Below are 13,466 nucleotides of genomic sequence, written 5' to 3' on the forward strand. Positions count from 1 at the left end.
AATTGTTAGATACCTGTAACTTGAAGAAAATAGTGATAATTGTGAAATTGTTGGTCATAAACATAGAAAAATGTAAAAAAGTAATATTTAGACTTCCATACAAAATTACTATGACTGTACTTATTGCCAAAAAGGAATAGATGGTTATGGTAATAAGCCAATGAGAAACTTTGATACCAGAAAAGTATAACAAAATTAAAAAGCTTTTGAGAAATAAAAATTAAACCATTCCTGAGGCATAATGGGACTTAGAGTGGTTCAAACAAACTACAAGCTATCTTTAAAACGTGGGAAACATAAACCTTTTTAGTACTTTTTGCAACAAAAACAATAACTACTATGAATAATATTTTCTTCACAACACTTTGAAGTATTGTTTAATCCTTCCATCACTTTATTTTTTGTAAAGAGTTTTTAGTAAGTTAAGTTTATTTTTTTACAATTAACAATACAAATATGTACACTACAAATATAACAGGCTCCGGATGATCACATAAACTACGAAGTGTGTAATTTACACAACAGCACTATGTTTTACAGTGATAAATCACGTCAAAACTGATATAATAGGTTCTTGAATAAGTCATAGAAACTTTTTTTAAACCAATGTGTATAATAAAATTAATTATTCTTTATCATCGTCCTCTACAACTGCGTTTTTCATCATACGCGGAAATTTCGTGAAAGAGTAATTGTCGAACCCATAGAGATTTTTCATTTTACGTTTTCTCGAACTAGTTCTAACCGTTTTATCGTCCGGTATCACTTTCGGTGTTTGACAACCAGGGACATGAGAGGGCAACTTATTCGATATCAATCGTGACTTTTTCTTTTCATCAGAGTTATTTTTTAGCATTATTTTTTCTCTTTTTATAGGTGAAACAGGAGTTGTTATTATTCTTGGACCTGACTGACTGTTTTTATCATCTATGCTGTATTCACTGTAAGGAGAACCTTTTCCTTCCATATCGTACACTAAACTATCTTCGCTAATATCCCTCGAGTCGGACGGCAACTGATTGTTATCGAACAGTTCTTTCTTCCTCAAAAATGTCTCCCAAAGCTTGCTTTCAATTTCGTTCAAACTCTCGTCGCTTAAATCGATGGTCTGAGGTGTGGTTACGGATTGTAATCCGCCACTCACATCATGCAGATGGTGTAAGAAGTTATCGACGGACATCAACTTTCTACACGTGTAACAACGAACACATAAAGACCGTTTATTGTGATAGTGATCGACAAACAGTTCTCCCAGCTGAGACCTCGTTCTCTGCTGCACTTGCAAACTTGCTTCCCTGTGAATTATCCTTATAGGTGTTTCATCATTTCTAATCTGCACAATACTTTTTCTTTTCATCACAGATGCCGTGGAGCTCTCCACTAAACTCGGAGAAGTATTTTCACTGTTTGATTTCGTAAAATTTTTCTCCATTTTGTTTTCTTTAATTGCACCACTCTCACTTTTCAGATTTTGAACATTCAATTTGTCAGTACTCTCAATATTCACAAAACCTTCATCAACATTTTCAACACCAACTGAGTCAGTCTGAATAGTAACGGCATCAACTGCTTTTAATTGCAACGACTTTTCTGAAATAGGGCTTTCAATATCATCACTACTGGATTTTTCACTTTCTCCTTCAGCTGTTTGAATACTTTGCTGACTGTTAGCAGATAAAACACTGTCTGACTTTTGTATTTCCTCTAGCTTCAGTTTAGAATCACCGACATTATCAGCATCTAAAACCAAGTTGTTAACCTCCTTCTTCACACAATCATTGTCTGTTTTTTGTTCACAGTGATTTGAATCAGTCTTGTCAATTTTTCCGGGCGTAGATAAATTCTTACCAACAATTCCTGAAGATTTTCTCTGTGGCAATTCTTTCCTCGACTTCAGTCCCACAGATGGTCTGTAAGTAGACTTGACTAACTTGGATACTACCGTGGACTTATTTATAACTTGTATTGCCAAAGGTGTCGATGTCAATGAAGACTTTGACCGTTTCATTCCTCCTTTAATGTTCCTCTTCCCGTAGGTCTTTGCAATTCCTTTAACTCGATTTTTAACCTTCGCCAGAAAATATGGACTAAGTTTTGGTTCAACAGGTCTCTTCAAAACTTTGATATCCGAGCTACTAGTGGAGTCGGTATCGGAACTTTCCACGTTATAATCAGAATGTACACTGTCTGTCTCCTCACTACTGTCAGTCTCGATGGTGTATTTCACAACTTTAATCTTCTTTTCTTTTAACCTACTTTTCCTTTTCGTCTCTGAATGCTGAACTTTGTGTTTTTTAACATGTTCATTACCAGTCTCTTCTTCGTGAGCATTATTGCCTGTATCGCCTCGCAGCATTTCTAAAAAGTTAATTTTCTTATGGCGGGTTGCTCTTTGTCTGCCGTGGCCATCACTTTCTGCTATTTGGTTCTGTTGGATGCCTGATGACACTTTAACAACTTTTTTTGACTGTTCTTGTAAACTGAAAATAAGCAAACACAATGTGTTATATGAAAACTATAGAATGTAAACCTTAGTTGATTAAATATGTCAAATAAGATCACTGATTCAGTAAGTTAAGCCTAAAGAATATCAGTAAAATTTAAATAGATCACCAAGATTAAAATTCAATTTCACACACTAATAGATATGAACTTTTACATTTTTAATTTCAATAATCATATATTAATATTATTGCGCACATTTACAGCAATTAAGGAAGATCAAAGGGACCTGGTACAGTAACAATATAACAATCCAAATATTTAAGCTATAGACCCCACAGTTTCAGAAAAGAAGCTTAAAATGTAGAATTCCAAATAACTGTAAACTATTTAACCGCCTGCAGTGTGAGGCCAATTCTGACTCCAGATACATGATTGGCATTACTTTTGTAAGGACTTTAAACTCAGGACATTGTAGACCCAAAAAAGCAGATTGCTGAAGATTTCAAAATTAAACTTTTTTTTAGCTCATCAGACCAATATCATTTAAAACTTTTGAAAAGGCATTTCTAAGGAAATTTGGTCAATATATCTGCTGCATGATTAAAGAGACATTGTTAATAGAGAAATTTGTGGACAATGAAGTATAAGTTGGACATCATGCAGTCAAAAAGCTCACCTCTCGACTACTTCTCGTTCAAATAAGCTGAAAGATACCAAAGTGGTAGGAGTTTCATGCAACTTTGGTTCAATTAAAATCAAAACTGACACTGGTTTCATACAGACAAACACAAGGACCATGTTAGTCCTAGATCACTCACCCGAGATTCATTGCTAGAAAAGTTCAATGCAGCAGTAAGTAATTAAGATCAAACTGGGTGTGCCACATTTTCACCCAAACAGTATGATTTACATTATAAAATATCACCTATCTTGGAGTAATAGTACATATAACAACCTGATAGCTGAGATGTGATTTCAATTCAAAGGTTGCTTATACACACTATTACCCTGAGAGACAGAGAGACATGTTTTTTTTTTATTATACCGAACTAACATTTTAATGCCCTTAAGCCATTTATCAGGGGAGAGAACTAGAACATTTATGTTTTCTAAAGTCTATATAAAGTACTTGCCCCTGGAAAATATTGCAAAAAAATAATATTGACCTTCAGGATTATAGATCAAAATAGCACCATGTGACATCACATTAGGCTTTATAGAAAAAGTTTAAATGAGGTATAATAAAATACTTCAGTGGTCCCATATGACATGTCAAATATCTATGCTCTGGGCAATGAAGTTTTCACAATTTGAAAAACATTCAATATGCTTCCAACACACATCTATAAACTTAGACCAATGGGTCGGGACCTATTCTACCTCAAAGGGCATGAGATGCACAAAGTGATAACTACTTGCCAAATATCAGGGCCAAAACACCATTTTTGGGGAAAATATGCGTTATTTTGGCATACTTTGGGAAAAGGGGTCTCAAATTTTCACAAACTTTTAACAAGTTCTTCAAAATAGAAAAGCAAAAAGCACTGGGAAATACGAATAAGGCAGTAAAAGACCTTAATTTTACACCATCATTTAATTTGTTCTAAATTCTATGGGAAATTTTAAAAGACTGGGGAATTTTGAGGACCAAACTGGGGAAAAAAAGAGGCTAGTTTGGTTGGGGAAGCAGTCTATATTCAGCCTCTACAATGAAGGGTTTTTTGACCCTGAATATATATTATGCTCTGGGCAGAAGTTTTTAAGACATTTTTGCTATACAAACAAAGAGAACACCAGAGCAATCCAAAGATATTGTTTGCTAGTTTGGTTTTACTGTGCACCAATACAGGTCATGTGGTACTGAAACAAAGATGATGTTGGCTAACCTTGGGTGTTACAGACTTAAAAAGCAACACCAGGCTCTATCTAGAGCAGGGCCAATTTCTGCTTTATTGAAAGACCTTATGTCTGTGCCACATGCCAATTATTTAGGCTGTGGGGATTGAGTTTTGGGGAATTTCCAGATTAGACAATTTTGACTCCTGGAATGATTTAGTTGTTGTAGATGACCACAAGGCAATTCTACATTCTAAATCATCTCATCTCTGGGCATTGTAGATTACCATTAGAAGATTGAAATGAGTTAACTTTTCCTATGTAGCAGTCTATATAAACTAAGTGACCCGAGCCAGGGCCAATTCTGACTACCTGCTGTCTTATTTATATTAAGGTGATGCTACTTATTAGCAAAATATCTATGCTCTGTGAAACTCATTTTAGTCTATTTCTATTTCCTTTGCATCACGCAAAGAACATTGATTTATAAAACATTTGTACAAGGTCACCCAAGGATCATTCCAAAGAAAAAATCTACAATGTGGTTAAGGAAATACTGTTTAAAAGAATTCTGTATGACGGACAACATGCCATCAAAAAAGCTCGCTTCCGAGCACTTTTTGTTCAGATAAGCTTAAAAGCCACACAGGTGTAGCTATCCAAATTTCAACAGAATTGTTTAGCCAAATTGATGATCCCTGAAGTATCCCTTAATTTGACCACTGTACTACCTATCTTTAAAATTTCATCTACCTGCTATGGATTGGCTGACCAATATCAACATCATCCTTTGATTGTGAAATATCTCTTGGATCTGATTCACTCTTCTTTTCAGCCAGTCTTTGAGCACGAATAGCTGCACGACGAGCTAGTGCTATCCTTCTTAACTGCTCACGTCTATGATCAACAATGGACCTGTGATGATCTTCTGGACGTAACGTTTTCGGCTGAGGATCTACGTAATAGCCAATCAGAACCTTGGCATCGTCTTTTGAAATAATCAAAGTACTTTTAGAATTAAACGCCTTTCCATACTGCACTAGAAAGTACCGCTGCATTTCAGAACAATTCTCAACTTCAATTCCCATGAGCTGGCATCGTTTCTTTAGAATTCCTGTATCTTTAGCTGGTAGTATTTGCTTATGAATGTCAACAAGTCTTACAAATGGCTGGTTGTTGATCATTATAGCTGGTAAATCATTCCAGTACATGCTCACAGTAACAATCCATGGAGCGTTATAGTCAACCTGCGTTGTCGATGCAGGTGCTGTTGCACCTTCTTGAAAGAGGTCACCTTTGTCAAAGTCATTTCCCAGAAGATAGAGCGTTTTATCAATCTGCGGTATAGACATTTCTGATGTTAATGAACTCGATGCTACAGAGTTAATATCTGACTCAAACGTTGAGCTTCTAGCCGCGTCTAGTGCTGCTGCTGTTGCTGGAAGTTCGGCCTTATCAGAGGTAACAACTGTTGTTGCTGTTATTGAAGCAACATCGCTTTCTTTTCCAAAAGGTTGAGGTAAATGGTCTAATGTTGTGTCAGTCTCTGAACTTAACGATAGGACACCAAGACTGTTTTTTGCGCTATCACCTGAACCTGTATTGTCAACATCGTGTAAAATGTCTGTCACAACTGGTTGTTTTTCTGAATTATCAGTCTTTTCTATCACCTGGTTATTATCATTCACATCTCCAGACGTCTCTAGACTTTGTTGTATATCAGTTATCTCTTTTACTTCAGTACTGTAAGTGGCATCTTTTTCAGCACTTTCCGTATCTGAAGAAAACAAAAATATTTTGTAACAAGAATTTGTAACAGAGTTACCAATGTCCCCCGCCTCAGGGAAGTTTTATATGCAGCATCAAATTGTGCTATTTCAAGATAGAGGTATGGATCTCAGGACTTTCAGTCCAAAATTACAAGTATGATCAATGCTAGATCTGCAAATGCAACAATAAATTTATTAAAGAAATAAAATGAAACATAAAATTTAACTAGAAATGTGTCATCATGCCACGGATGCCCCCGCATGCAGCCAAAATTTCAAATGTTATAATATTTAGTTCCAAATTTGTTTGCACAAATTATTTTTTTCATTCTATGTTCAAAGCCCTTAAAACTTTTCAATGTTAACACAAACCATTTTTATACAATGTTCAAGGCACTGAAATTATTCAGTCTTAACCTTTTGAAAATAGCAAATTGCATATTTGTTGCCAAAATAATGGCTATATACATTTCCACAAAAGTATGAGTGCTGAAACTGAAAATTCAAATTTTTTCCAACATTCAGGAAAGATAAGTTTGTCCAAAATCATTGAACAACGACCAAATTCCAACTTAAACTGCTTATTCCTAAGATGTATCTATATTATTTTCAAAGTGAAAGGGACAAAACTCTGCCAAAAAATCATCGAACCATGACCAAATTCCAACTTGACCAGCATATTCCTTTGACATATCCATATGTCAATTTTAAGTTGAATATGTAACACTGTTGGGTTGATAATGAACAGAAACTGTAAATTTCATATCATTTTTAAAGTGAAAGGGGCTTTACTCTGCCAAAAATCATTGAACCATGACCAAATTCGAACTTGGCCTGCGCATTCCAAAAATATATCCATATGTCAAATTTGAGTTGAATGTGTAATAATGTTGGGGAGATAATATACGAAAACTGAAAATTTCATATTATTTTTAAAGTGAAAGGGGCATAACTTTGCCAAAAATCATCGAACCATGACCAAATTCGACCTTGACCTGTATTTTCTCATGACATATCCATATGTCAAGTTTGAGTTGAATGTGTTGTACCATTGGGGAGATAATGAACGGAAACTGAAAATTTCATATTATTTTCAAAGTAAAAGGGGCATAACTCTGCCAAAAATCATCGAATCATGACCAAATTCGACCTTGACCTGTATTTTCTCATGACATATCCATATGTCAAGTTTGAGTTGAATGTGTTGTACCATTGGGGAGATAATGAACAGAAACTGAAAATTTCATATTATTTCAAAGTGAAAGGGGCATAACTCTGCCAAAAATCATCAAACCATGACCAAATTTGAACTTGACCTGCGCATTACTTTGACGTATCCATATGTCAAGTTTGAGTTGAATGTGTTGTACCATTGGGGAGTTAATGAACGGAAACTGAAAATTTCATATTATTTTCAAAGTAAAAGGGGCATAACTCTGCCAAAAATCATCAAACCAAATAACTCTGCCAAAAATCATCGAACCAAGACCAAATTTGAAATTGACCTGTATTTTCTCATGACATATCCATTTCTTAAGTTTGAGTTGAATGGGTTGTACCGTTGGGGAGATAATGAACGGAAACTGAAAATTTCATATTATTTTCTAAGTAAAAGGGGCATAACTCTGCCAAAAATCATCGAACCATGACCAATTTCGAACTTGACCTGTATTTTCTCATGACATATCTATATGTCAAATTTGAATATGTGCAACGGTTATTAAGATAACGAACGGAAACTGATGAGGACGGAAGGACGGAATGACAGAACAGGGTAACACTATATGCCCTTGCCATCATATGGCGGGGGCATAAAAATCTATCATGTTAAGCTTTGACCTCTAAGTGTGACCTTGTTCTTGGAGGTAGGGGTGCAGGTGTTGTGCATGAAATATCGTCTTATTATTGTCACTATTTGTGCCAAGTATTTTCAAAATCCCTTGAATCTATTCAACTATGAAGAAGTTATAGATCAGACACAAAATATACCCTATAACAGACTATGTTAATCTTTGACCTCTAAGTATGACATTGGAGGTAGGGACCCATGTTTTGCGCCTGACATATCCTCTTATTATTGTGATTATTTGTGCAAAGTATTTTTAAAATCCCTTGATCTATGAAAAAGTTATGGATTGGACACAAAATATACCCTGTAACAGACTATGTAAATCTTTGACCTCTAAGTGTGACCTTGACCTTGGAGGTAGGGACAAAGATGTTATGCATGATATATCATCTTATCATTGTGACTATTTGTGTCAAGTATTATCAAAATCCCTTTATCTATGAAGAAGTTATGAACGGGACACAAAATATACCATATAACAGACTATGTTAACCTTTGACCTCTTAAGTGTGACCTTGACCTTGGAGGTAGGGATGCAGGTGTTGCTCATGACACATTGTCTTATTATAGTGACTATCTGTGCCCACTATTTTCAAAATCCTTCGATCTATGAAAAAGTTATGGACCATACACAAAATATACCCTATAACAGACTATGTTAATCTTTGACCTCCATGTGTGCTCTTGACCTTGGAGGTAGGTGACCAGTTTTGAGCATGACACATCGTCTCATTATTGTGAACAATGCGCATGACACGTCGTCTCATTATTGAGAACAATTATTAACAAGTATTTACAAAATCCCTTCATAAATAAGAAAGTTATGGACCGCAAACGACATACACCATAAAATAGACAATGTTGACCTTGAATGAGCAAGTGTGACCTTGACCCTGGAGGTAGGGGTCTGGTTGTTGTGCATGACACATAGTCTTATTATAACAAACATTTGTGCCAAGTTATTTCAAATTCCCTTGATAAATGACAAAGATATGGACCGGACACGAAAGTGTGACGGAGCCTATTTTATATATCCCCCTGCGGGGGACAAAAAGAAATCTTGCTAAAAATTCATACAAAAGAATATAAATTATGTTTCAATTTCACGCTGATTAACCTTTCTTTCACCTCAGATGATATTATCACCATTGGTTGATTTTATTTTGTTTCTTTTTTTACCTCAGCTAATCTGTATTTTATCTTGAGCTACAAATCATAAAAATAAAAAGCAATTTCATCTGAGCAATTTTCATTAACATGTAATGACAAATATTATCTTCACTGTTGTTTTCCTATCATATTAGTAGTTTTTAAACCATGACTACCAACACAATAATTAAAACAAAAATTGTGACAATTTTTGATATAATCCCAATCTATAAGTGGTCTTCAGAAAATGAACTTGTACCAAATTGAGGACAACAGACCTACAACCAATCCTTTTATCAGATATGAAAAAGATAACAACCATTGATTTTGCACAATTACTAAAACAAGCATGGTTAAACAGAAATGCCATGATAGCCCTAGATCATTCATCTTATATACATTGCTACAAGCCTATATATATACATGTATACAAATGGTCACAATTTCTACAATATAAAAGCATCATCAAAAGTTCAATATTATGTATAAACTAGAAATGTGTCCATAGGACACGGGTGCCCCACACTCCACCGATTTGTCAATCTTATGTCTCTAGGTCAAATATTTAATGTACAAAAATATATAATGTGTCCAAGTTGAAAACTAAAAATCTTTTATTAAGTAAAGGGCAAATACTACAAATACTGAATAAATTCACAAGAAAACCCCAAGGTACATTAGTACACATGATGACCAACATTCTTGTAAACTTTCAGGCCTACAGGTCAAATACTTTTTGAGTTACGTGCAATACAAGTTGAATATTGTAAATTTTTACTAAGTCAAGGGCAATAACTCTAAAAATACAAAAATATCTACACGAAAATACCCAGGTGCACAACTACGTATGCTGAGCAACATTCTTGTAAGGTTTCATGACTCTAGGTCAAATACTTTTTTAGTTACATGCAACACAAGTTGAAAATTGGAAATTTTTACTAATTCAAGGGCAATATCTCTAAAAATCCTAAATATATCCACACAAAATAGCCAGGTGCACAACTACACATGATGATCAACATTCCTGTAAGGTTTCATGACTCTAGGTCTAATATTTTTTGAGTTGTGTGCAAGACAAGTTGAAAATAGCAAATTTTTACTAAGTCAAGGGCAATAACTCTAAAAATACTAAAAATATCCACATGAAAATACCCAGGTGCACCACTACACACGCTGATCAACATTCCTGTAAGGTTTCACGACTCTAGGTCAATTACTTTTTGAGCTACATGCGACATAAAAAGAGAACGGACGGCAGACAAGGGTAAATCTAATGCCCCCATCCCCCCAAAACTAAACCAAAGGTCCAATGGCTTAAAAAATGCAAAGTAGGTCAATAAATGAAGTGTAAGAAGCAATCTTTCAAAACAATAATTCATTTTTTGAAGGGCATACATGTAGCTTGATAATGCAATGTACACTGGAACAAAGATTTTGTATTTTTGCTAATAATTCATTTAATAGTAATTTTCAATTGTGACATTGACCTTGAGCATGCACATGATGGCATGGATTCTGACCTGTGCACATTGAATTATGAACATAACCTTGTTGAGATACAAATTTGAACCAAGTTCGATCTTTTTAGGGCTATTTTTATGGGTATAGGAATTAAAGGGCAAAAGTGCCTAATTTTTTACTACAAAGATGACATTGACCTTTTAAGGTACAGAGTGAGTGTCAGATGCGGCAAATTGCCTTTCCAGTTTACTTCAACATTATGAGGTGGGTGTACAAACAAGAGCAGGGCAAAGGAGAGGCAATATACACCCAAATGCAAATTTGTTTTGAGTATTCAAAAGTAATTTTTCAATTAAGAAAGATCAATTCGTGACACTTGTCTAAACCACATCTAATATTAAATATAACTTATAAATCCTTACTAAGAGAGGTGATATTTTGACCCTTGCTCCATAATTCATACATATAACTTTTGTAGAGGTCTACTAGGTAATACAACATGCTAAATATCTATTTAGCAAGATCTGAGCATTTTTTTTCCATTAGATTTAAAATTTCTTTTCCTATAAAAAAGTCTATTTTCAAAATAATTTAAAAGCTGGGGGAACCGTTTTGCCTTAAGGGGCAGTATTTTTTTTAAAATCACTTTCGGGGTAACACTATCAAACAAAATTTTAGTTTTTCGGCTCTTTTTAAGTATTTCCCATTAATTTTTAAAAGCAATTTAAAATATAGATTCAAAAATTTACACAAATCTTTTTGGGAAAATCATTCAAGCAATATCGTAGTCTCTGCATGTGTATATTAAATTTTAGGAAAATTTTTATGTATGTGTTCTTGCAAGATTCTGTCAATAACATCCTTCCAGTAAAATCTCAATTCAGTAAACAACTTCAAAATTTTGTACATATCTCTCAAAACAGCTGCATCTTAGAGAGACAGCAAAACCTCTATTTTAATATAAGAAAAGTAAATAGAAAACTATGCTAATTGATTGTAAATATTAATTTTCGTACCAATTATGGACAAATGTAAACAGGAAACCCCTTATCTATTTACCATACTTCTAATCAACATTTTTTTTTTTATGTGGTTTTTATTTCCCTTACCTAAATTAAACCCAAATTTTTAAATATCTTTTCACACTTTTTCATTAGCATTAGAATAATGGGTAAAATTTTCTAATCAAAAGCTTTTCCCAAATTTCAAACCTCTTCATGCCTCTTTTTTTCAGTAAAAATTTTATTCTTTTTTTACCCTGTCGAAGAAAATTTTTTAATTGTAAATTTTTTAAAGGGGTATTTTGTGAAAAAAGGGCATTTTTTTACAGTTAGGTTGAGCCAATTCGGGAGAAAAAAATAAAACATTTTTTTTTTTACAAAAAGGGAAGAACAAATTTTGATGTAAATTTAAATTTAGGGAAAAACTACCTGATCTTAAAGGAATTTCCTGAAAGGAAGGGTTCAAGTAGCCTTTAAAGCAGCATGCCTCCAGATTCATACTAATTTTGTCTTATTTGATGAAAATTTTGATAATGTATTCAATAGTAAAATAGTGTAAAGAGAACAAAGAAAGTAATTTACACATGTGTATTGCGAACAGCACTTACAATCAACATGTATCAAAATATGCTAATAGCCCTTACTTCAGTTGTCAGATATGATTAATACTGCAAAATGAGTCATTAATCACACATAATATGTAAATTATTACTTCAATCTTTTCATTTTTCTTAAAATTCTAGTACATTTTTCTCAAGTTTGTGATTTTCATCTGGATGCATGCAGCTTTAATTGACCCCTGTTATAGAAGGAAAAAGCCCTGTTTAAATTGAAACAAGTGTCACATGTATGAGCAGGGAAATACATTTATAATATATAATGCCTGAATGAAGAAACAAAACAGTTCTAATGGTGTGGCAACTCCTTAAGGTGTGCCTTAAATCTGGTCCACAAGTAGTGAAAATTTGTTTGCAGAGGCAAAAATGATAAATTAATAGGGGAAGAAAATATCAAGTACATGTATCTTTAAAGGTGAAACTTTAGTGTTTAAGCAGTTCAAAGTCAGAGCTAACATATCTTCAAGAAAGGCTTAGAATTTTTTACATGCAAATAATACAGTCTCAATCAATTAATTTATTGATTATGTAACAGCTGCAAATATTTCGTAAAATTAAGAAATTATACTATTTATACCTTTTTAAAAGTATGCAAAAGGAGAATGCATCTATATATAGAACATTCATGATCAACAATATTTTATTTATACTTTGATATCGTATTTTATCTCCTTAGAACTTGAGAGACAGGGTCTTCTCCCTTAAACTTGGTAGAACCCTAATCAGATTTTCATAAATTGTTCACTGAACACTTAAGGCCATAATGCCATGTATTTCATGGCACTCAATATTTGCTGCAAAAATGATAACATAAATATTTCTCTACTGGCATGCGAGCAGTTCCCGTACAAAAATCGTAGTTACTTAAACATTATTTTTTATTACGCTCACTCACCAAAATTTGAATTTTACACATCAATATTCGGCTCGTCACACAAATCATGGAAATTCCATCATGTTCTAAACATAGAATAACCCTTACTTATGAGGCCTCATATGGGGTACCGAAATTATTGATTATTTTGTATGAAGAGGAGTAGTTTCCGTACATAAAATCTAACCCATTGTAATTATACAATTTTATTATATCGGACCTATTTTTCATTTACAATTGTTGAACAGACCATTATCTAAGAAATAGATAGATGTAATTCAGGAAATAGACCGTAGACTAAACGCGGGTATCTATTACCCGGTACCGTTACCCCAACGCATTCACATGCAATAGCATGCTTGTATACATGATATTTTAAGCATCAAAACCATAAAATTATTTTAAATAGTAATATTGGTCAAAATTCTGATAATTAAACAAGTTTTAATCACATTGCCTACTTAT

General features: G+C 33.8%; 1 protein-coding gene across 2 annotated transcripts in view; it reads right to left on the bottom strand.

The window, feature by feature from the left end:
• Positions 1-344: 344 nt before the first annotated feature.
• Positions 345-13,466, bottom strand: part of LOC132753696 (uncharacterized) — a 30,887-nt gene continuing 17,765 nt past the window's right edge. For both annotated transcript variants that reach the window (XM_060744194.1, XM_060744201.1), the window contains exons 4-5: positions 5,035-6,058; positions 345-2,480 (exon numbers count right to left, since the gene is read on the bottom strand). In XM_060744194.1, the coding sequence (XP_060600177.1) occupies positions 626-2,480; positions 5,035-6,058 (2,879 nt within the window). In that variant the 3' untranslated portion in view covers positions 345-625. The remainder of the gene's footprint in view (positions 2,481-5,034; positions 6,059-13,466) is intronic.

Source organism: Ruditapes philippinarum, unplaced genomic scaffold (genome assembly GCF_026571515.1).
Source record: "Ruditapes philippinarum isolate M1 unplaced genomic scaffold, ASM2657151v2 ctg3534_1_1_1_1, whole genome shotgun sequence".
NCBI classification, from domain to species: Eukaryota; Metazoa; Mollusca; class Bivalvia; order Venerida; family Veneridae; genus Ruditapes; species Ruditapes philippinarum.